Consider the following 25,613-nt stretch of genomic DNA (forward strand, 5'->3'; position numbering starts at 1 on the left):
CAGAGCTTACTCAGAGAAATGAACACTGCCCACTCAGTGAACTTGGATAACACTGGGAAAGCGTACCCTTTTGAAGGAAAAGGCATGCTGCGGAGGTACTTCATACGGAGGTCTCTGAGTGACTCTCACCCTGATTGAGAGGATACAACACATGGCAGAGACACTAGAGCAGACTCTGCCAAGGGAAAGACACAGAGCTTCCATTCAGGAGCATACCATGGAAAAACACACATGGGATCCCCTCAGGGTTGCACATATGGGCACCCAGCCTAGAACTGGTTCTCAAAGATACATCAGATGTAGACCTGGCGCTAGAAGCTCTGCGACGTTCGGCAGCCGGAGGGTGATCGGAGGACTCAACAGGGTCTGCCTCATAGTGACTCTCTGAAGAATTAAGCGCAAGTATTAGTGCAACAAGCTGACGCCGGGGCCTCTCCTTGCATCTGACCGGTTGAGGTGAGAACACAGGAGGAGACCGGCTCAACACGAAGGCTATAGAATCTAGCAAACATGTTAGGTGTCGCCCAGCCCGCAGCTCTACAAATATCTGTCAGTTAAGTGCCACGTGCCAGCTGCGGCACGTTGACCGAACATGCCTGCAGGTATCCTATCCTCTTGATGGAGGCCAATGCAACCCAGAAGCAAAGTCTTCATGGTTAGAATCTTTAGATCAACTGATTGCAAAGCCTCAAATGGGACAATCTGAAGTGCTCTGAGCACCAGAGTGAGGTCCCAAGAGGGAGGTCGAGGAGGATTTAACCATCTCGTCCCCTAAGGAACCTGATGACTAGGTCGTGCTTACCAACCGACTTGCCTCTTATGGGGTCGTGATACGCAGATATTGCAGCAACATAGACTTTGAGGGTGGAGGGAGACAGCCTTCGCTCCAACCCATGCTGCAGGAAGGAAAGCACAACACCGATCAAACACTTTTGGGAGTCTTCTCGACGAGAAGAACACCACTTGACGAACAGGTTCCACTTCAGAGCATAAACTTGTCTCATAGACGGTACTTGTGCTGAAGTGATGGTGTTAAGTAGCTCTTGAGGTAAGTCACTTAGAACCTCTGCGTCCCATCCAGGGGCCAGACATGGAGTTTCCAGAGGTCTGGGCACGGGTGCCACAGGGTAGAAATCGGCCAAGGAGGGGCTGTTGTGAGGAGCATCAGTTCTGGAAACCAGGTCCGGTTGGGCCAATAGGGCGCAACTAGCAAGACCTGCTCCTCGTCCTCCCTGACCATGCACAGTGTCTGTGCGAGAAGGCTCACTGGGGGAAACGCATATTTGTGTAGGCCCCGGGGCCAGCTGTGTGCCAGTGCATCCGTGCCGAGTGTTCCACCGGTCAGGGAATAAAACAACTGGCAGTGGGTGGTTTCCGGAGAGGCATATAGGTCTACATGTGCAGCTCCGAAACAATGCCAAATCAGCTGGACTGCCTAGGACGGAGTCTCCATTCTCCTGGGAGCACAGCACGTGATAGCTCGTCAGCCACTCGGTTGAGCATGCCAGGAATGTGAATGGCACGAAGCGACCTCAGATGCTTCTGACTCCAAAGGAGGAGATGGTGGGTGAGTTGTGACATATGACGGGAGCATCATCTTTAAAAAGACGCAAAGCAAGTGTAAGCTCTTCTAGGGAAAAATGCTCATTTAGTGCTGAAGCACACAGGGGAACCGGCCAACGTGACACTGACAGGGAAAAAGTGCACCTGTTCACTGTGCTCACTTACAGCTGAATGATCAGAAGCTCATTGAAGGCGCTCACTCTCTGTAGCTGTAAAAACAGCTGTTTGTTTAGAATCAGCTGGAGAATGGCCACTGCTGAAGTGCTGTCTGGCCAACACACAGAAGAACTGGCTCGAAGAATACACAATTCTGTAGATTGCAGAGCATTCAATGAAACGGACAGCTTGGCTCCGAAGCGAAAAGCTGATATTCGCTTCCACCTGCTGCTCATCGAGGCAGAGCAGCTGAATGCAATAATCGCATACCAATGTGCATTGGCTCATTTTAGTTACACTCGAAGTTAATTGGCCTCTCTAGCGAGATCCCAATTCGTCGGTCATCTGACGTGACGTCGAGAGTGACCGACTGAAAAGTAACAACAATTCAGAAGTAAAGTTATATATGTGTACAGTTCAATGCATGTTTAATGAATGCCCAGACATATGTACTTTGAGACCAGCAACACAGCTTGCCAGCTATCTGCCAGTTATATATTTGCCCTGATATATTTACCCTGGCAATCACACTTCATTCACAGACTCAGAGCCAAAGCGACTCAGAAATCTTGTTGCAGCATATGAAATCAAAAATATGTTCTATAAAGTATGCACGTATGTAGTATGAATACAATCCAGACATGCTACCATACAGACATTGTCATGTGACCAACATGACAGTTCACGACTCCTTTAATGTGGCCCCATGGGATAGTAAAGTGTCCATCGAATGCACGCATCAGAATCTCAGACAAAGTATTAGGTCATCCTGGTATTTCTTGCGTATTGTTTTTCAAATACTGCAAATCCGGACATATTGTACACTGCGTTTCACATACTATATAATAGGAAAGTAAGCATATTCGGACGTAGGGGTGATAGGGGTTAATCCTCAACTGTCCTACAATAAGAAGTTTGCACAGGCTTTAAAGGATTAGTTCACTTTCAAATAAAAATTTCCTGATAATTTACTCACCCCCATGTCATCCAAGATCTCCATGTCCTTCTTTCTTCAGTCAAAAAGAAAATGACAGATTGTTTCGCTAGATAAGACCCTTATTTCTCGTCTGGTATTGTTTAAAGCCCTTTGAAGCTGCACTGAAACTGTAATTTTGACCTTCAACCGTTTGGGGCCAATTGAAGTCCACTATAAGGAGAATAATGTTTTCATCAAAAACCTTAATTTCTTTTCGACTGAAGAAAGAAGGACATGTACATCTTGGATGACATAGGGGTAAGTAAATTATCAGGAAATTTTTATTTGAAAGTGGACTAATCCTTTAAGTTGATGTACAAACTTGCCCTGTATCTGAGATTATTTGTCCTGTTCTGACCCGAACGGTACTGTCAAATTTTAAGACAGAAACCAACCTGAACCCCAAAATTGCATACTCAAATAATCTGTAACCAGTTCTCATTCAGATATGTATGTGTGTGTGTAGGAGAGTGTTTTTTTTTTTTTTTTCTTGAATTGCATACCCAAATCCAAAGTTATGCCATGAAAAACTGACCCAAACCGAAATCCAACGTTTTTTCAGATTTGCTTGTGCTTGGGTCAGGTGGCAGACCTTTACCTACAATTACTAAAAAGCCATCATGATATATGGTGCATTATTTTCAAATAGTAGGAAAAATAAAATGAAATAAGTTCAAGAATAGTTTCAAGTAATATCGAAATTTGGACATCTGATGATTGCCTGAGTGAGTAAAAACTTTCTGTTATGAGGAGCAATTCAAATCTACTTTAATTACTCTTTTTGTTCTGGGAGGCGGGGCGGTCAGAGTACCGGCAACATGTGAGAAGTGCCGGTACGCAATAAAAACTGAGGGTACGCTACAGATTTAAATATAGAAGTGCTAGTACTGCGTACTGGTGCGTACTGGCCCATTACAAGCATTGGTCATGTTTATATTTATAATTTAACCAGCTGCTAACAAAGAACTGAAATATTTGTATTGTTCTCTTGATTTAACCCATCACAGTCAGTTTTAAGGACGTGGAGGCCAGTCACTCGGACAAAGCTGATGACGACGATGATTATGATGATGAGAATGGAGGTGAACAGTCAACTGTCCCCAAACCTGACACACCAGACAGCATGTTCATTTTCAAAAGCACAAATCCGTAAGTCTTTACATGATCCCACACCTTTAGTTGTTTATACAGTTTACCATGCTTGGCAAAATAGGACAAATCTAACATCTAATATCATTTTCTTTTTGTCACTAAAGTATAAGAAGGATCTGCCACTATGTGGTGACCCTGAGGTACTTTGAGATGACCATTCTCCTGGTGATTGTGGCCAGCAGTATTGCACTAGCTGCTGAGGACCCTGTGTGCGCCAGTTCAGAGAGGAATAGAGTAAACTATTGTATTTCATCATTGAATTTTTAAGGATTCATATAATGAATAATGTAATGACTGAGTAATTTGACTTTAAAGTGCCCCTATGCTATTTTAAAGGTTCCTAATTTTGTTTTTCAGGTCTCCTACAATAGGCTTATATTCATTCAAGGTCAAAAACACTTTAATCTTCTCATAATATACATTGCACAACACTTAATTTCTCAAAAAGTCTGAAAATGGTTTGTCTCTCAAAACCCCTCCTTTCTTCGAGACTACTCTGCTCTGATTGGTCAGATGGCTCAGTCTGTTGTGATTAATCTACTGCTTACGGCGCGTGTCGTAAACAAACGATCTATTACCATTTTTAAATTTTAGCTCCGGAGGTTTCCTCAGCACTTGATACACAGTGATATGAACAGGAATGGTTGAAGTGATACTGGAATTGCTGACGACGCATTTGGGCAGTTCAAAATCGATTCATTCTTTTAGAAGACTTTATTTGTCATGTACATTGATCTTTAAAACTTTGTAGACCTTTACATTCACAAACAGCTATATTACAAACTGCATGAAAGGCAGTATTCAAAAAAGCATAATAGGGGCACTTTAAATCAGCATACAAATTCTTGTCCTGTCTTTTGACAAAAAATGGAAATTAAAGTGACAGGGTGTTTTACTGTGTGTTTGCAGGTTCTCCGTTACTTTGATTATGTTTTCACTGGCGTTTTCACATTTGAGATGATTATAAAGGTATCTGCATACTTATTTCAAACATGATTTAAATAACTGTTATATTAAAGGTGATGTAAGGAATTTTGATAACTTCATGAAATGCCCTCTTCCAAAACCCTGCCCTCCAAAGATATTTCATCTAACCTGATATCAGCAAACTCCATATCATTAACAGGCAGAGACCATTTATGATTAACTAAAAAGGTGTGGGCTTCTCCCCTAATACTTGTTCAAGTCTAGGGCCAACACAGAGACAGATGTGATATTTAATTTCAATTATATTTTTTGTATATATAGGAAACTTATATAGAATTTTACTTATAGGTATAATATACAGAAAATTATATACTATATATATTCTTTACAATATTGTATTATGCCATTTTATTCAGATGATTGACCAGGGCCTCATTCTTCATGATGGATCATATTTCCGGGACTTGTGGAACATTCTAGACTTTATTGTGGTGGTTGGAGCTCTAATTGCCTTTGCATTGACGTAAGTATTTTAAATGAGATCCATATTCCTTGTGTGACTTAGCCAGCTTGTTTGCATAAAGTCAAATGTTTTAATGAAATATGAAAAATTTCTGTTCCTCCACACTGACAGTCCACACAACTACCACTTTGACACTTGACACTTTGACACAAAAATTCATAAAGAGATTGTAAAGCTATTCCATATATGAATCGAGCTGTTTAGTCCAAATTTTCTGAAGAGACACAGTCACTTTATATGATGAACAGATTGAATTTAGGCTTTTATTCACATATAAACATTGATCAGTGAACATAAACAATACAGGAGCAGATAACACTATAACTACAGTTTAATCACCAATAATGTAAATGCATTCCTGTAGCTCAAACAGTAGAGCTAGTAATGCCAAGGTCATAGTTTTGATTTGCAGGAAATGTATAAATTAATGTATACTTTTAATGTGATGTAAATGTGGCATTGCTTTGGATAAAAGCCCTTGCCAAATGCATAATTGTAAATGAAGCCATGTACACTATATTGCCAAAAGTATTGGGATACCCAATACTTGAATTCAAGCGTGGTACCGTGATAGGTAGCCACCTGTGCAGTAAGTCCATTCGTGAAATTTCCTCACTACTAAATATTCCACGGTCAACTGTTAGTGGTATCATAACAAAGTGGAAGCAATTGGTGTAGTTGGTGTAAAGCTCGCCACCACTGGACCACTGGAGAGCAGTGGAGATGTGTTCTCTGGAGTGACGAATTACGCTTCTCTGTCTGGCAATCCGATGGATGAGTCTGGGTTTGGCGGTTGCCAGGAAAACGGTACTTGCCTGACTGCATTGTGCCAAGTGTAAAGTTTGGTTGAGTGGGGATTATGGTGTGGGGTTGTTTTTCAGGGGTTGGGCTTGGCCCTTTAGTTCCAGTGAAAGGAACTCTTAATGCTTCAGCATACCAAGACATTTTGGACAATTTCATGCTCCCAAATTTGTGGGAACAGTTTGGGGATGGCCCCTTCCTGTTCCAACATGACTGCGCACCAGTGCACAAAGGAAGGTCCACGAAGACATGGATGAGCGAGTTTGGTGTGGAGGAACTTGACTGGCCTGCATAGAGTCCTGACCTCAACCCGATAGAACACCTTTGGGATGAATTAGAGCGGAGACTACGAGCCAGGCCTTCTCGTCCAACATCACTGCCTGACCTCACAAATGCTCTTCTAGAAGAATGGTCAAAAATTCCCATAAACACACTCCTAAACCTTGTGGAAAGCCTTCCCAGAAGAGTTGAGACTGTTATAGCTGAAAAGGGTGGGCCAACTCCATATTAAACCCTACTGATTAAGAATGGGATGTCATTAAAATTCATGTGCACGTAAAGGCAGGCGTCCCAAAACGTTTGGCAATAAAGTGTATCTGCACAAATGGAAAATGTGGGGTTTGACTGTGATCCATTTTAGAGTTTATACAAAGCCAAATTCACTGCATAATGTGTGCAAAAGACAGTGCTTAAACCCAAATAACAAGTAGAGAATCACATTTTTTTTTTTTTTTTTTTTCAAATAAATAGGTCATGATATAAGCACGGGATAGATCAACAGTGAAGGAGCTGTAAATGTGGCTATAATGCAGTATGAGCAGTGGCTTAGGTTTGATTTTCCCCGTCCCCAAATCTACGCCTATAAGTATATTAACATATAATAATGCAAGTACTGTAATCCCTATGGTAACATGATCAGCATTGTGGTGATTAGGACCTCTGTTAATACAGGACTGAGGACATGGATGTTACAGACCCACTCCATTGTTCTTCTGTATAGTATTCTACACCTCTATTAAGTAGTACATATGTCAGTTCAATGATGGTGTCTGTTCTTTATAGCCGTTTGCTGGGAGAGGGAGCAGAGGTAGGCAGTAAGGGTTGAACAGTTAGTTTTAAACCGATGTAGGGGTAACACTTTAGAAAACTGTTCCGTCATTGGAACAAATGAGTAACACAATATTAGCATTTTAGTAACTGATATTAACTAACAAGAAACTCTGATTAGTTAATTAGTAAATAATAGTGCCCAGTTGAATGAGGTGAACTAAATTGAACTAAATTTTATTCATACCTCCCAGAGGACTACTAAGAACTACTGTATACAGGTTTATAATTAATGTGAATAATGCATAATGTATAATTAATTCTAAAGCGAAGATCATGGTAATGCACTAGTAATGACTTAAGTATTACCAATCTCTTCAGAAGGAATTACTAATTATTTGGATCAGTATTTTAAAATGAAAAGCATGATAACTCCCTAATAATGACTGAAGTCATTTTAAGCTTTTGAGGTTTTTGTAAGGTTATACTTTTGTAAGAATCCTGTTCCATATAATTAGTAATTCCTTCTGAAGGATTTGGTAATACTTGAATCATTACTAGTGGGTTACCATGCTCTTCATTTTAGAATTAATTATACATTGAACATTACTCTCATTAATTATGAACCTGTATTAGTTCTTAGTAGTCCTCTGGGTAGTATGAAAAAAAAAAAAATAGTAGTAAGTAGGTTAATTTCTATAATTGGATATTAATTGTGAGTTGAATGTAGTTAATTAGTAGTTTTATTCTCAGGTCTCAGTGGATAACCAGAGCATTATTTTCCTGGCTAGAAGTCAACCATAGGAACAGAGATTTTTTTTTTTTTTTTTTTTTTTTTAGAAAGCTTGGAAATTGGAAAAAGATGAGACCACTCTAGTCAACCATCAATATTAGCAACAAAGTCTTTATTTTACAGTGTGGTCACATTAGCAAAAAAAGGTTAATTTTCTATTGTTAATAGTGTAGCGATTTATTAAATCAAGCAGCTTTCTGTTGGTCAAATTAGAAAATGTACGCGACCAGCTTGAATCCATTGCATGCAAAATCTTTTACTCTCACCCCAAATTCCCAGTTGTGTGGGTTCCTATTGAAATTACAGCATTCTCCACATGAAAATTTAAAACAAAGTGAAATGTGACCACACATTTAGGCTCTTATTGACAGTACTAGACCGAGGATAGTATGTAATGACTGGCCTGTGGGCGTATGTATTATTCAATAGATTGGGAAGGTTGGAGTCCAGAGGATCACACATACTAACTTTTGTAGAGTATGCAGGCTAAACAGGTATAGTCAGCATTTAATACCAAATGCTCTGTGCTAATTGTAGAGTATAGTATGCAAAAAGAGTATATGTACGACAAGCCAAACAATCTCTTCATTCTTTTTGTGTGGAACTTCATCAGAGGACCTCGGACTGTAAAAGAAGCTGGTGGTAACTGCACTAGTGGAGGTGGTGTGTTGTGAGATTTGGCTAAATGTGATATCAATATTCAAATGCAACCTATAAATTTCATATGCTTTCTTAATAGCAGGCCAAATCCTGTTCTATTTTTAAAGCATCTTGCAGGCTGATTCAGAGCAGGCTATGGGCCCGTGGGCTGTACTTTGGACACCCCTCATTTAAGTTATATAAGTCTTGTGTCCACAGTGGTTGGTTATTACTCTTTTATGCTTGATGTTTGCTAATATATTCTGTAATGATATACATACAAACAGAGATGAAAGCCACACATATATAGTTACTTTCTGATTTATGCTAGCCATTTTGAAGAATATATGTAAAATATGATCTTAAGCTATTTTAGATAATATATATTTAAGTTGAATGATGGTGTCCTAATTTTTAGAGTCTATTTGGGAAACAATTGAGAGAAACCATAAAATCACTGCCTAGCATTAGACATATGTACAAAAAAATGTATAAGCAGATAACTCACAATTTACACAAATGTTAAGGGTCATAACATGTTATCCTGGTCATTTTATCTAAAAAAAAAAAAAAAAAGAGCATATTTGTGTTGTTATTTAAGAAAGTATTTTTATAAAAGGATATTCCAGACTTTCTTACATATGCTCTGGTTCAGCTCAGCCACTTGATTATTTAATGACTTTACACACACTTGAGATGTTCATATGTTCTTTCTCTTTTTATGCTTCTGTTATTGTTTTGGATTGTATCTCTGTGGCTTCCAGGAATTTAATGGGGTAACAGCAAATGCTTCTCATTTGTCTTATGGTCTGTCCATTTTAATATCAATTCGGATGCCACCGATCATTTATTTGTGTCCGTGTGTGTGTCTGTGTGTGTTAATATAGTGATGTCTGATCCATGTTTGCATTAACTAACGTATTTTTATTTTTTTATTCATTCTCTCAGTATTTCAGCCATACATAGATTTTATTAGGTTATGCATTATGTATTACGGCTGTCAATTTAACTTTTATCAATTTATCGTGATTCATTATTTAAAAACAATAAACAATTCATTAGACCTCTTGCCCATAAGTACATTTCATAATAAGAAATTTTCCTACCATCAAAGCAGTTCTAGCTTGAAGAGCTACCTTCATGTTTTTGAAAGAATTAGTAAGAAGCTGCTCACAGAGGACGCATTCTTGCATTCAAAAGCAGATTTGCGGAATAAAACAAAAAGTTGGGGGTCTCAAGACACCTTTTCAAACGCTGACTTTAAAATGATGCCGTATTATCAGTGTACCTAAGGTTTTCGTTTGATATGCTGGCAATATGTCAAACGGCTTATATTGACACCTAGCGGCATGGATGCTAATGCAAAACATTCAGTTACCAATTCAACTTTCAGCATGCAATTCACAGCAAACAAAGATTATCTTTATAAGTAAAAGCATCCATTAAAATGAGGTTAGCAAGATAAAGTGAGTAGTATTCAGCTGGTCATGTAATCTCAACATGTTGGCTCCCATGCAACCGGCTCCATGCAAAATAAAAAGACTTTATTGTGTTACTGATGTGAATTTTCATCATTTTTAAATATATTTTTCAAAAGAGCAGTTACTTATGTAAAACCTTTATTTTTAATTTGGGGGCTTACATGTGCGATTAATTGCAATGTTTTATTTATTGACAGCCCTAATATCTACTGTGCGGGCATCTTTTTCTTTCATAAAAAGAAAAAAACAATCAAACAAACAAATAAAAAACATTTTTACCTCAGTATAATATGTTTTGTTAATCACAGAAACAACAAAGGCAGAGACATAAAGACCATTAAGTCCTTGCGGGTTCTCAGAGTTCTTCGCCCTCTCAAGACCATCAAAAGACTTCCAAAGCTCAAGGTATCTGCTCTTTTTACACTGTTCAGATCATGCTTTCCATCCCTCTATATTCTGCCTTTTATTCAGTGTGCCTACTTGGTTCTGTTACTAACAAGCACCAGTATTCGCCCATAAGAATATCTATAGCCTGGTGTTTTCCAGATGGGGTGGGTTAGGCCCCCCTTTTAGAGTTCCTGTCCCCCTTTGTAGATGTCCAGGATACAGATATATCTCTCTCCTAAATATATACTTCAGTCATGAAACTCTAGAGGGCACAGGCTGATAGGTCCTTTACATGCATTCTGCGAGCAATTGCATCATTACTGCATGAAGCTGATTGGCCTCTGCTGATCCTGCAGCTAATGAGATTGCTTGCTCAACATTTAAATAGTCTGGTTCAGTGTTTGCTGTGAGCTGGTCCTGTAGCATGCTATCAGAGTTCCTCTAAAACCCTCCACCTCCCCCAGCTCCACCTGCCTAGATCTGCTACAGGATTCATGCATGTCTATTTATGCAGCAGCAGCATATCTTACATGCTCACAGCAGTGTGTTTGTGTTGGCAGTAGCAAGTCCATACTTGCTCTGCAGCAGCAATAATCAACAGCTGCAGCACCAGTGTAGCAGATCTAGTCTGCCAAGACCAAATACTGTACATTAGTATTGTCATATTCAATAAAATGCTAAAACTATTCTGAGAGTTGTAATGATTGAAATTACAATCAGTACATATACTGTACTACCCTGATCTATAATTACCTTAAATTAAATAACTATTGTTTTATTAAAAATGCTATGCTGTTGTTAATTTTTTTAAAGTCTGTTTATTCTACTTTGTTGTTTATATTGTTCTATTGTTTAGTATATAGTCTATATGTGTGTATAATGTTATGTATTTCAACCACTTGGACACTCTAGTCAAGAAATATTCCAAGAATATTCCTTTGAAACAGTCTCACAAAACACACACCATTTAATTAATTAATTAATTAGGACACTCTGCTGTCCAAATATGAGTAATCCCTCTGTGAATAATTAAATGTAGACTAAATATAACATGCAGTACTTGACATTTTTCATTTTAAATCAATATGCAGTCACATATACAGAGCCAGAATTCTCAGAATTATCATCAGACCATTTAACTAAACCATAATTGAATTAGTGATGGGAGATCTTGTGAGATCTTTGGGGGGATAGGGATGACAAAGACAAATGAAGTTACTCACCATGTTCACTTAATATCCAACCTGATCTCATGAGAAAACGTATCTATTTTATGCACTGGCATTTTCATATGATGGGATTCGTCTGGAATGTACAATTTTTAGAAAAAATGTAAGCATGAAGGTCCACCCCCAACCCCACCCATAAACCAATTGTGTGCAGTGGTGATTTCATAGGTGTTAATCTTCCGGAATGACCATACCATACTTTAACCATACTTTATGGTGTAACATTGTCACTATCTTCAGGAGTCTGAAAATTGATAAAACACTAGATCACTAGCTCAAACAGACAGTCTTTCCATATCTGATGCAAATCACTATATGTAGATGTGTGAAAACTGAATAAAAAAAAAACAAAAAAACATTAATATATATATAATTACTTTTAGCAACCAGCATGCCAGAAATTCACCACAATCTTGTTATACTGTGCATGGCAAAAAGTAGCATATGAAACTCCATTTGCATTGCTGTATGAAGACCTGTTTAGGAAGGGATATGTAATGTGATGATTATTTCTTCTGTTGTTGATGATTATGAGAAATGATTACTTCCCTTTATGTCATGCAGGCTGTGTTCGATTGTGTGGTCACATCCCTGAAGAACGTCTTCAACATTCTCATCGTCTACAAGCTCTTCATGTTCATCTTTGCTGTCATTGCAGTGCAGCTCTTTAAGGGAAAGTTTTTTTACTGTACTGATGGCTCAATGGGAACCCAAAAAGAATGCCAGTAAGTGCAAATATATGTCATATGTTAATGATCAGAAAGAAGGTGGACAATGTTCATAACAAGCTAATTTATGACTGTTTTAGTGCAAGAAAAACTTTTTTATATACTTTTATTATACTAACTCTCATTTGAGTATTAATATAGTATTAATAGACTGTCTGCTTAATATCTGCTACCACTTTGTGACGGACCCCCAGCATTTTACTGACTTTAATTAACTTTGCAACTACATGTCAACTTATTCTACTAACTCTACCACTAACAGTCTGCTAATACTCAACCTAATACTCTAATGAGAGTTAGTTGACATGTAGGTGCAACATTATTAATAGTCAACAGAATGTCTAAAAGGACCATCAAAATTAAGTGTAACCAAACCTTACTAACATTATAGGTAGACTGTAGAAAAAAAATGAAATGAAAATGAAAATTGGCTTACAGGGATATTTACCTTCTATTCCCTAAACAGTTGTGATAGTGTGGGATTGAAAGTATACAACACTTACACTTAATTTGGAGATTCATCTATCAGGCTAATTGGAAAATAAACTACACTACCATAGCAAGAGGAAGAGGATAGAGAGCCTCTGTTTTTATTTAGAATATTTCTACAGAGTAAATCAAACTATTGTATTTCAAAAGTACAGGAAAAATCTGGTTAACCTGTACAATGGTCAGTACGTTTTTAGTTACATTTCATTGATTTGTTTGTTTTCTGTTGTTTTAATTGTTTGGTGTTGTGTAGGGGCTACTACATTGACTATGGCAGGGACAGGAAGGAGGTGAAGAAGAGGGAGTGGAGGAGACACGAGTTCCACTATGATAATGTCCTCTGGGCTCTTCTTACACTCTTTACTGTGTCCACAGGAGAGGGCTGGCCACAGTATGTCCATTTATTTATATACTGTATTGCACAGGACTTTATGTTTTATTAATTTTGAACTTAAGTTTTAAGTTTTGTTTTTACATAAAATCTTCAGCCCCTGCATCCTTTAATTATAATTTAAAATTAGTAGTTCTGTTTGTCTTGCTATTAGGCTGAATCTGCTTTATGGTAAGAGACACTCCATAAGCATGTTAATATATTAGGTCAATCTAAATGGCTTGAAGTAGGGCTATAGGCAGTGCTCGAAGTGGGCCGGTATACGACAGTACGCATGTACGGATGCCCTCCGCGCCCTCCCTTCTTCAGGAACGCGTTTTGAACTGAGCATCGGGAGTACCGGCACTTTAATTTTTTCACTTCAAGCACTGGCTGTAGGAAGCCCTGGATGTTTCTTACTGTATGTTATGGAGCATCAAGACTGAGCATTTGGCAACTTTTGATGCATTTTTGGTCAGCTCCCAAGATTGTTCTGCACATGGAGGAGATCTGAGAAGGATAACTTTTCTGGATGGAAGAGTCATCAATGCTGGGCTATTTTGTTGCCTTTTCGAGTATTAATAACACATCTGCCAAGGAAATTTGTGTCAGTGTACATTTAGCTCTCTATGTTTTGGTGTCAGACAGGTTGCCCTAAAAATTCTCAGTTACGGTAAAGCTGGAAAGTGGACATGTAGAGGTGAATACATACAGTATGTGCATGAGATGCGAGAGAAGCTTTTTGCTTGTTCAAGTTGTTTAGTTATGTACAAGTATAGATAATGTCTCTGTGCATGATTGCCTGTTTAAAGACATTATGGTGAACAAAATTAGCATATTTTAATTACTGAGACAGTTCTCATTCATTTTAAATAAATTAATACGTTAACAAGGTTTTGGTGCTCCTTAAACTATTTAAAATCAGAGGACTGAAAGCCACACAACAAAGCATAGCGCTTTGATTCCGTTGGGCTTTGAAAACTGCAGTCAATTTGCCAAAGAGCCTTCTGTGTAAATGCAAATCGGATCCAAAATGCCAGAAACGCTGGCAAATGTCAAACATGAAAGAGCTGGGCTTCTCTGCAAGCACAATAGATGTCACTTTGTGAAAGCTTTGGCAGTGCTGAATGAACAAAATTACTCAACAGTTGCCGGAACTTTTCCAGAAATTTTCTGAAATCTCGATAAGTAAAAGTGCTGTGCAAAAGTCTGAGGTGCTTCACAAAAACATTTGATTTAAGATGGTTATTTATGTTTTTCTTTAGTGTACTATTAGGAAATATCAACTGTGAATTTCCAAACATTGTAACTGCATATATTTTAAGTGAAATTCTTAAATGAACAAAAGTAGTCATACAACAGATGGTATGGCCCACACAGAGATATGATCTCATCATCATCAAATCAATCTGGGGTTACATGAAGAGACAGAAGCAACTGAGACTAAAGCCTAAATCAAAAAAGAACTGTGGCAATTTCTCCAAGATGCTTGAAAAATAAATAAATAAATAAATAAATAAAAACAACTTGCAAACTACAACATGATATCACAGGGAAACGTAACTGTTACACGTTTGGATGAATGTGAATCTTACAAAAATGTATAATTATCAAAAAGAGTAAGCATGAAGGTTCACCCCTAACCCCACCTCTAAACATACCGTCACTGGGATGTGAGCAGATCATACAAAAAAAAATTGTCATTTGTCAGATTGTGTTGGCAAACTACCATTTGATAGACTCAAATCACAGTTTACTTCTACTTTGTAATTTTTAAGATTCTGGATGTGGTTAATAGATAACTATATAGTTGTGGCAAAGTGTTGCAAGGCAAGCAAGCTTTTCATTTATTTTTTATTTATTTATATATATTCATTTTTATAGGCTCTGTTCTTTAAATGACTTCATTGCATCATTTGATTTATGAAGTAGATTCAGAGAGCTCAGAAACATTAGCCTCCACAAGAAACATTTCTTCAAAGTCATTCAGTTATGAGAGCCATGGCGCCACTAATTGTCCAATAATATACTGTCAGTGCACAGTCTGGATAACTGCTCACAGATTTCCTAAAACCTTTACAAGTTCTGCAAGTCCCACCTTTGAGTGGATTTCATAACAGATCTTATCTTGATACAACGATTTTCTCCAATTCTGGTAATTAGTGGCAGATTTTCAAAGACATGCAAATTGGTCCCTATGAGCAGCCAGCCAACTTGTTTAATCATGTTTAGAGATTATGGGCAGTCTGAAGACTTTGTGTCAGATAGCAGTTCACAATTAACTTCTAGAGTATAGTCTGCATTTTTGACCTGTTGGAAAACGTCGGTTTAGAACCAGAATGTGGCATCATGACACCTCTGTTTGTTATGATTTGTATGTTACAGGGTTAGTGCCAAAACGAATGTACTTTTGGGATCCATGTGGAGAGATATTTATTTAATAGGCAATGTAACGGACCAGTGTTTAAAAAGGCAACAGAAATAATGTGGAATGTCATTGATGAATTCAATTTGGGTTGTGTAGCATGCCTATAAAGAAGCAGGAAGAGATTTAATGCTGCATATTTTACATACTAAAAATAAACCCCTTTTAAAGACTGTGATTACATGTTTCCACAGTTATTAACAGTAAAGTTCCACAGTTATTAAACGCAAAATTATATTTGTAGTAGTTTATCGAACTATGACGACTTCTACGTTTGAGAACCCCAGAAATGTTAAAAACGCACCATAGGTTTATGAGAATTGAGCCATGTTTTAAGAAAACAGGCAAAATATTCAGTAAGTGAATCAAGTCAAGTCACCATTATTTATATGGTGCTTTATACAATACAGATTGTTTCAAAGCAGCTTTACTATGATAAACATGAAAATAATGATCAATGATACAAACAGAATTCACTTCTGCTGTAAAACAGCTCTAAAAAGACAATAGTGTCATTTTTAAGCTGTGCATTCAAATCAATAATATTGCTGCGATTATGAACGTTAAAAAATGACTTTCATTATTGGTTGAATTCATTGGATGAATTAATAATTAGTTCATATCCCTCCTTTCTACAGAGTTCTTCAACACTCCGTGGATGTCACTGAAGAAGACCATGGCCCAAGCAGAGGAAACCGAATGGAGATGTCCATTTTCTATGTCGTATACTTTGTGGTTTTTCCCTTCTTTTTTGTCAACATCTTTGTTGCTCTCATCATCATCACATTCCAGGAGCAGGGTGACAAAATGATGGAGGAGTGCAACTTGGAGAAAAACGAGGTGAATATACATTCATATACAACGAATGTGTATAATATTCAATGAGTTATAAGCCAAATATACGTATGACCTTATTGTCCGGTAGACTGGATTACACATGAATCTTTTTTATGTTTTCCATGTTGCTAGATTTTATTAACTGTCCTTTAACATCATTTAATGATATTAACACCATTATAATGAATAAAGACGATAAGTAAAGGGTTCTGAGTTTCTAATCTGCAGTACTAACCAACATGTTCCTTCGCTGATTTCTTATCTCACTCTTCCAGCGGGCATGCATTGACTTTACTATCAGTGCAAAACCCCTTACAAGATACATGCCTCAGAACAGGCAGACCCTCCAGTACCGATTGTGGCACTTTGTGGTGTCGCCATCATTCGAGTACACAGTTCTAGTCATGATTGCACTCAACACAGTAGTTCTCATGATGAAGGTATAACTTTCAACATACAATAACTTGGAAAGTATTATGTAAATTGAATTTTTTTTTTTTACATTTTAATTAATTTTATAATGAATGAAAAAACTTGAGTGCCCATTAAATGGTCTTCAACTTGCTGAAATATCTGAAATGTAATATTTTTAAGTGTATACAGGATTTCTGATTTGATGATCATAACACTTTTCAGTACCATTCGGCGCCAGCTGCCTACGACCTTGTCCTGAAGCACCTTAACACAGCGTTCACTGTGTTGTTCTCTCTGGAATGCATCTTAAAGATCATGGCCTTTGGGTTCATGGTGAGTTTAATGACATCACATTGATGTTAATGAGTGTCCTTCAAAGGAGAATACATCTATAATGTATCTGAATTGATTTACTTGTTTATCGTTTTCATTGTTGTCACCCACAGAACTACTTCCGTGACACATGGAACATCTTTGATTTTATCACTGTGCTGGGCAGTATTTCGGAAATTGTGGTAGATTTACAGGTAAAAATATTTCACGTGAATGGGTCTGAATAAGAATCAAAAGTGTGTAACACTGCTGTCGCTAGGGTTTCTGGGCCTCTTGTATGGTTTGTTGACTCTGCCCACCCTCTTTTTATCTTGTTTTTCCAGTAAAAATATCTAAAAAATCATTTAAACAAGATAAATTGTCTATCAAGTAACTTTTGTTACATGTACACAATTGCTTTGCTCTCTCTTTCTATTTAGTCTGTGAACACCATCAATATGAGTTTCCTGAAACTTTTCCGAGCAGCTAGACTCATTAAACTGTTGAGGCAAGGCTACACAATACGGATTCTGCTGTGGACATTTGTTCAGTCCTTCAAGGTAAAATTACATTTGCACTAAATGTGTCACTTTCCTTCAGGGTTTGCATGGTCATGAAAAACCTGGAAAACACCAAGTAATTTTACAAATGTGATTTCCAGGTTTCATAGTTGTACTATTTTGTTTAGGTGGATAAAACCTGCTCACAAACCAGTGTCTGTCCATCATATTGTGGATTTTTACACGATCATTTAAATCAATTAAATTAAAAGATTGGTCATACAACTGGAAATTCACCATCTGTGTAAAATTATTTGTAAAGGAAAAAAAAAAAAAAAAATCTTATCAAGGAACAAATTGACTGTTCAAATAGTATGCAAACCTTTTTCTTGGGTACAGCTTGTTTTCAGTTCTGTCTTTACAGAATCTGCATCTTTATGTGATTAACATTTTCACTCTCTTCTTGTTTCAGGCTCTTCCATATGTTTGCCTCCTCATTGCCATGCTTTTCTTCATTTATGCCATTATTGGCATGCAGGTACGTTTTTCATACCAGTATGTATGGCAGTTGTCAAAAATGATGTAAACTTCACAAATGTCACTCCTATTTTGAAGTTCATTTCGTAGTTCCTGTATTGTTTGTTCCTGTTCAGTCTGTATACTCAGTCCAACATGATTTTGGGATATCGTGCTGTCCTGTGATTCACTGAAGACACCTCTGTTCACGCCTGAAAGGCCAATGGCGCATGGTGACGTGGGTCCAATGGCGCATGGCCAATTCGGCGAACTTGCCCAAGAGAGACCGTAATGCCTTCCTAGGTGCATCTATCTCTCCGACCTTTTTGGTGACACTCTGGGTGCGTTTCAGGCATTGTTCAAAGAAACATAAACTTTTAAGTATTCTATGCCAAAGAGGATGAGCAGACTAGTGCAATCGGTTGCACACCCGCGGTTCAGGCCTTCTTCCCGACAGCATCTGGCAAAAGATCAGCCTCTGCTTCACCAAGCGCAGTGCCAAGACCTAGTGCTTGGGGTGCTAACAAGCTAGCGCTTGTCCCTAGCTTCACGCATTTTTACAAAGTGCATGGAAGCAGCATTGGCCCCACTTCACTGTCAAGGCACATGCGTTTGCCAATTTAGACGATCTGTTTTCAGCCATGGACAGCAGGGATCAGACAATGTCTCAGAGACAAGTGCTTGTCACCCATTTACAGGCTCTAGGGTTCCTTATAAATCTCAGAAAGAGCTCTCTTATTCCTTGCCAGAGGATTTTATTTCTGGGGATGGAAATGAACTATATACCGACAGGTATGTGACAGTAACACCATCGTGTGTTCAGGCTCTAAGTCTGAACACACAATGAGACTCTACGAGAGAGGTGGCGACATCCTGGGCATTATTTATAGGGATGTCTGTGGGGGATATTTGTGTGGCTGCCAGCTGTCCATACTTTTTGTGTGGTTTTGTCGGTTGGATGTTACCACTGTGAGGTTGTTCAGTCAGTTCTTACCGCAGGACTATATACTAGCCTGTTTGTTTCTTTATCATGGAAGAATAGTCAGAGTAGCTGTGCTAGTAACTACTGGCCCTTCTGTTTTAGTTCAGCAGTCTTTGCTGGCCGTGAATGCACGTCCCATAATCATGTGTTGTACCAAGTGTACTGACTGAATCGTACAGCTCAGAGTTACAACACCACTGGGCCTCACTTTGTGGGATGCTTGGCGGGTGGGAGGGTGGGAACGTCGACCCATGTCATCATGTGGCATTGGCCTTTCAGGTGTCAATAGAGGGGTCTTCAGTGAATTACACGAGAGCATGATATCCCATAATCATGTTGTACTTTGTTTCCCTCCTTCTAGGAGAGCTGTTACATGCATAACTGTTTCTTAGGTTTCTGACTGTGTTCTTGTTGGTTGCCTAGTTACTGATCGTGTTCACCTGCCATATATGCCCCGTTTGGTTCAGTCTTTTGTCTGTTCTCGTCTTTGTAGTGTTGGTTTGACATACTCCTGTGGTTTTCCTGTATTTCTGTTTCCCTGTGTTTCAGAGTGTTTCTGTTTTCATTAAATAAATACTGCTGCATCTAGATCCACACTTCAACTCTCTCCTTTCCTGCAACCACACCTAATTTTGTAATTTAATGTTATTAGCTGAACACTTCCCTAAACTTCAGAATGTACTTGTATTTTGGAAGCTCAGTCTCTACAAAGTGTGATATAAAATTTGAAATGCGTGTGTGGAAAGTACATCTGATTCTGATAATCTTTTATATTTTGATTCTTTAGGTGTTTGGGAATATTAAATTGAATGATGAAACCCACATTAATCAACACAACAATTTCAAGACTTTCTTTGGTGCCTTGATGCTGCTCTTTAGGTAAGATCACCAAATTTAAATATATTTTATTATTTTTTAGTAGAATTTACTACTATTGTGAATAATTTGACTTATGGGTAGTATTTTAAATGCAAATGCTTTTTAAGCTTTGTAATAAATCTTTTTTTATGGTTAAAAATATTACGATGTAGAAATTTCAATTGTAGATTTATTTGAACTGAACACGTCATAATATAATGATAAATGAAGGCATTGTGGGACACAATATTGTATCATATTCTTTCTTTAGTAAAATGTATAGTTTAGAAAATATTATGGTGCCCAAATATATGATAAAAGCTGTAATGTTAACTTTCATTTTAGTTCACCCCCAAATGAAAATTCAGTCATCATTTCTACAAGACTTTCTCTGGAATTTACTAAATAAGTTAGTTAAAGGATCACGTAAGGGATCACGTAAGGGGAATCAAATAACAAGACCATTTTTATTATTATTATATTGTACTTTTATGGTATAGTTTGTCCATGGTCACTATGAACTGTTATTGTACAGGATAAAAAATGCAGATTCAAATATTCTCCTTGTATGTTCCACTGAAAAATAACTTGAGGATGAGTAAATAAAGGCAGAATTGTCATTTTTGGGTGAACTACTCCTTTAATTGAGAGGTGTTTCAGTGTAGTGTTTGGCTCACTCATTCCTGGGTAGATATATTATTTTGCTTCTTGCAGAAGTGCCACTGGAGAGTCTTGGCAAGAGATCATGCTCTCATGTCTAGGAGGGAAGGAGTGTGAACTGGACCCTTCAATAGTACCACCTTTCGTTTCTCCAGATCATGAAGGGGGCTGTGGCACTGACTTTGCCTATTTCTATTTTGTTTCCTTCATCTTTTTCAGCTCATTTTTGGTAATAATTTATCAACATGTTGTCTTAACCCACTGAAACATCTTAACCCACTCACTGTTATATTTATTTGTATTTATGCCTTAAGTTTAAATTATAGCCACAAAAAAATAGTAATGGACCCTTTTCCCAGACTGTGATGATGCATTTCCAACATCGTAACTTAACTTCGTAAAAAAATTTTTTTTTTTTTTTTTTTTTTTTTTTTATTGTACATCTATAACACTGTACTTTGTGTTTTATTACCTTGGCATTACATTTCAGAAAACTAGTTAATGCTGCTGCATGAGTGTTTCTAATTCAGCAGCTGAGGGAGTGATGGAAAATTTGACATTTTGCTTGGGTATGACAACCTTAATAAAACTCTCTGTATTATTTTCCTTTTTCGGAAAGTCATTGAATTACTCTTGTGGATTTTATCTTTTACTATTGGATCAAATGGGAACGGAAGAATTATATTTGGTGTAGACCTCTGCTTTTGAGAACCCCAGAAATGTGAAAAGGGTCCATAACTATTTTAATAATAAATTATTGATTTATTATTATTTTATTTTATTTTTTTACTTTGTCTACATCCAAAATTTTGCCACTTTATTTTTCATTAGATGCTGAATCTGTTTGTGGCTGTGATTATGGACAACTTTGAGTATTTGACACGAGACTCATCCATTCTTGGACCTCATCATCTAGACGAGTTTGTGCGCATCTGGGGGGAATATGACCGAGCAGCATGGTAAGCACAAACAGATCACCTGTAACTGTAACTACTGGGATGCTAGTTATAATAAAGTTTCTAATGATTGTTACTGTTCTTACTGCCATGCGCATAGAGGCTTCACTAGGAACCGCTGCTCATTAACATCCACAATCATGTTTCCATTTAATTTCACTTGGTTTATTCATTTATACAGATGTAACTCAGTTCAACTCAAATTTGTATGTTAGCACATTTAACAGTAGTTACAAATATGCAAATATCCTGGGCCTTCACCCAACAAGTGCTGGGCAAGGAAAACTCACATAAAAAGGATAAAACTTGCATCAAATGGTCATATAGGATGAAACATCAAGCAGAACCCATGGAGGAGTGGAACTGTCGTAATATTTTGGTAGCTGTTCAATTTCAATGATGGTTTGTGTTTGAGAGACTGTAGTGACAGCTTAATTTTTTGTGCTTGAATCAAATTAAGTTGAATAGTGTGCAAAGAACATTTGGCTACATTGCTCACTGCCTTGGACATGGGTAGATGTTTTCAGTTTTGTGGTGGTGAAATTTGTTGAAAATGGGGCCTTGGATTCATATGTGCTGCCAGAACACAAACTAAGCTGGACTGCTTTGTACAATCAGGACTTGCTTGAGCTGTTCAGGTATACTGGCCTTAAACGGCAATTAGTACACATCAAAATATCGATGCTTAGAAAGTCTAAAATTCTTTTAGGCTAATGGAAGAAGATCTTGCAGTTATAGGTGTATTCTCCAAGGCTGGAATTTAGAGGGAATTTCTCAAATTTAGCAAAGCCAGTGGATGACTGTGAGCAAAGAGGTGTCCCCTGTAAGTAAAGCTGAAGGCCACATCCTTCTGTTTACAGGCTTTCAAGGGAAGGATGATGTCATTTCAGATGAAAAGGCGCATTAAGGAAGACAGGGCCTCGATTGTTCAAAGAAAGGTGGGTTTGTACGTGCCTACCTTAACGTCCTTCTTTGTGGTGTTAGCATGTATCAAACAACATGTATTAATTTTAGGGCTGCAACTAATGTTTTTCCTGTTGATTACTTATTTGATTAATTGGACCAAAAAAAAAAAAAAAGATATTTTTGTCTATATTTATTTTAAACACTTTATTCCGCATCCTGCCTTATGTTCTCTTCCAACTGCAGACTGAGGGCTATTAAAGGATTTGTTGACTTTAAAATGAAAATTACCCCAAGCTTTACTCACCCTCAAGCCATCCTAGGTGTATATGAATTTTTGTCTTCACTGTAAACCCGAATAAGTTGGCAAAGCTAAAAAAAAATGAGGCAATTGTTTACATCAAAAATTTTAAGTTAAGTAATTCAAAGTTTGAGTAAGCAGAACTAGCAGGTTTTTATTTTGTTCTCAAACATTTTAATTGTTCTTAAATTGAAATATTTGAGTAAACCAATTCATACATTTAACTTAAAATTATCATGTAATCTCAACATAAGTAAACAATAAGCACTAGCCTCGAGTACCTTATTGCTTTTATAAAATGGTTACCACACAATACAAATATTAAAGCCAAAAAATATGTATCAATGCAACTTTCATGAAGTAAAATCACTAAAAGCCTTCCTTCCGCCAGAAGAAAATAGTCCTGACCGTGAACAGCAACAGAAGTTACATTATTACACCATTAGATGGCGGCAAAGACTGCCTTTATGAGTGAGCCACTCAGTAGCTAAGACTTTTATATTGAAAAGACTGAATTGTTGTGAACACGGAACAAGACGCAAATGACAAATGCTTTGACTAGCGCTGTCAGTCATGGGAAAACCCCTTAACTGTTAAAAGGACAAGATATTGCAGTGGACATTTAAACATATTTTTTATTATGAACATAGACCTGAAGGAAAATGCTAAATCTGAATGAAGGTAATAAATTCGTTTAATCGATCTCTTTCTCACAATACTCTTCTACATAATACAGTAAGCTTCAATGAACAATATAAATAAAGAACAAACAGTTTACGTTGCTAAGGGTGTTGTGTAGTGATACACAGAACCATTGGGTGAAGCAGTCATAGCCGTGTTTTATTGTGAATAAAACACAACTATTAACCAATCAGAATCAAGGACAGGAACTAACTGTTTTATAAACATTTTTATTAGTGGAAACTTAGCTACAACTAGATAATACAGAAAATGCTAATTTGCTAACATGTTAACAATAGCATGGTATAGCACTTACTGAATGAGAACAGCAATATAAAACATTTAATATACCTGCTCTCAAACCAAGCCGCATGCACCACTTGTCACCATAATGGTAACTCTCCAAAAACCCATATTAACAGAAACTCTTCTAAATTAGTATAACAAAACATTAATATTACTAAATCTCCCACTTAACATTAATCTTGCACAAAAAAATTATATAACACTTAATTTTAGCATTTACTCTTCCTTTTGAGTGCTATGGGCAAAGCATGCTGGGAAACAGAAATCCCAGCCCAGTTTCAGTTAAACTTAAGTTCATCTAAATTAAAAGAAATGAGTTCATAAAACTTAAAGCAATGAAACAGTTCAGTTTACATGAAATATACCAGTTATGTGAACTCGAAAATAAAAAAAAAAAGTTCTAAATAAGATAAAAGTTCTCATAAAAGTTCATTTAACTGAACTATTTTGTTTAATTTAAGTTTGTCCTACTCAAACCAATTAATTATTATGAGTGTTAGGGTTTACAGTGTTTCTGATGAACACAATCAGAGTTATATTAATAAATATCCTGACACATTCCAAGCCTTTATAATAGCAGTGAACGGGACCACCAAGTATGAAGCGCAAGAAAGTGCATCCATCCATCATAAACGTACTTCACGGCTCCAGGGGGGTTAATAAAGCCCTTCTGAAGTGAAGCGATGCATTTGTGTAAGAAAAATATCCATATTTAACAAGTTATAAAGTAAAAAATCTAGCTTCCGCCAGACCACCTTCTGTATTCAACTTACAAAGAAAGTGTAATGCCTCTCGCAGTTCAAAATGCTTATGCTACGTCCTACGCCTTCTGTATTCAACTTACGAAAAAAGCTTAACTGACACAACATCAGTTCCGTTTTTTTTTTCCCGTAAGTTGAATACGGAACGCAGTCGGAAGCTAGATATTTTACTTTAAAACTTGCTAAATCTGGATATTTTTCTTACACAAATGCATCACTTCACTTCAGAAGGCCTTTATTAACCCCCCAGAGCAGTTTGAAGTACTTTTATGATGGATGGATGTGGATGGATGCACTTTCAGCCTTTTGTTGTTGTCTTATTCAGATGGTTTCACTTTAATGTGAATTTCTCTATAGCCTACTTAGTACGGTAAGGGCAATTGAAGGTAATAAATGTAATAAATGTAAAAATTTGGCATAGCTGAGTTTAGCGGAAGGTGGTCTGACGGAAGCTAGATATTTTACTAGATATTTTACCTTTATTAACCCCCCGGAGCTGTGTGAAGTACTTTTATGATGGATGGATGTGGATGGATGCACTTTCAGCCTTTTGTTGTTGTCTTATTCAGATGGTTTCACTTTAATGTGAATTTCTCTATAGCCTACTTAGTATGGTAAGGGCAACTGAAGGTAATAAATGTAAAAAATGTAAAAATTTGGCATAGCTGAGTTTAGCGGAAGGTGGTCTGGCGGAAGCTAGATGTTTTACTTTATAACTTGCTAAATATGGATATTTTCTTACACAAATGCATCGCTTCGCTTCAGAAGGCCTTTATTAACCCCCCGGAGGCATGTGAGGTACATTTATAATGGATGGATGTGAATGGATGCACTTTCTTGAGCTTTATACTCGTTGGTCCCATTCACTGCCATTATAATGCTTAGATGCGTCAGGATATTTATTAATATAACTCTGATTGTGTTCATCAGAAAGAAGAAA

The 25,613-nt window shown here is 37.3% G+C and overlaps 1 protein-coding gene across 2 annotated transcripts in view; it reads left to right on the forward strand.

Moving 5' to 3' along the window:
• Positions 1 to 25,613, forward strand: part of cacna1eb (calcium channel, voltage-dependent, R type, alpha 1E subunit b) — a 120,765-nt gene that overhangs the window by 81,148 nt on the left and 14,004 nt on the right. For both annotated transcript variants that reach the window (XM_051876205.1, XM_051876213.1), the window contains 16 exons: positions 3,703 to 3,844; positions 3,952 to 4,081; positions 4,757 to 4,816; positions 5,191 to 5,297; positions 10,367 to 10,463; positions 12,239 to 12,399; positions 13,145 to 13,282; positions 16,325 to 16,526; positions 16,799 to 16,963; positions 17,160 to 17,270; positions 17,384 to 17,464; positions 17,690 to 17,809; positions 18,222 to 18,287; positions 20,035 to 20,126; positions 20,820 to 20,994; positions 21,597 to 21,724. In XM_051876205.1, coding sequence (XP_051732165.1) covers positions 3,703 to 3,844; positions 3,952 to 4,081; positions 4,757 to 4,816; positions 5,191 to 5,297; positions 10,367 to 10,463; positions 12,239 to 12,399; positions 13,145 to 13,282; positions 16,325 to 16,526; positions 16,799 to 16,963; positions 17,160 to 17,270; positions 17,384 to 17,464; positions 17,690 to 17,809; positions 18,222 to 18,287; positions 20,035 to 20,126; positions 20,820 to 20,994; positions 21,597 to 21,724 — 1,975 coding nt within the window. The remainder of the gene's footprint in view (positions 1 to 3,702; positions 3,845 to 3,951; positions 4,082 to 4,756; positions 4,817 to 5,190; positions 5,298 to 10,366; positions 10,464 to 12,238; positions 12,400 to 13,144; positions 13,283 to 16,324; positions 16,527 to 16,798; positions 16,964 to 17,159; positions 17,271 to 17,383; positions 17,465 to 17,689; positions 17,810 to 18,221; positions 18,288 to 20,034; positions 20,127 to 20,819; positions 20,995 to 21,596; positions 21,725 to 25,613) is intronic.

This window comes from Ctenopharyngodon idella, chromosome 2 (genome assembly GCF_019924925.1).
Source record: "Ctenopharyngodon idella isolate HZGC_01 chromosome 2, HZGC01, whole genome shotgun sequence".
Classification (NCBI taxonomy): domain Eukaryota; kingdom Metazoa; phylum Chordata; class Actinopteri; order Cypriniformes; family Xenocyprididae; genus Ctenopharyngodon; species Ctenopharyngodon idella.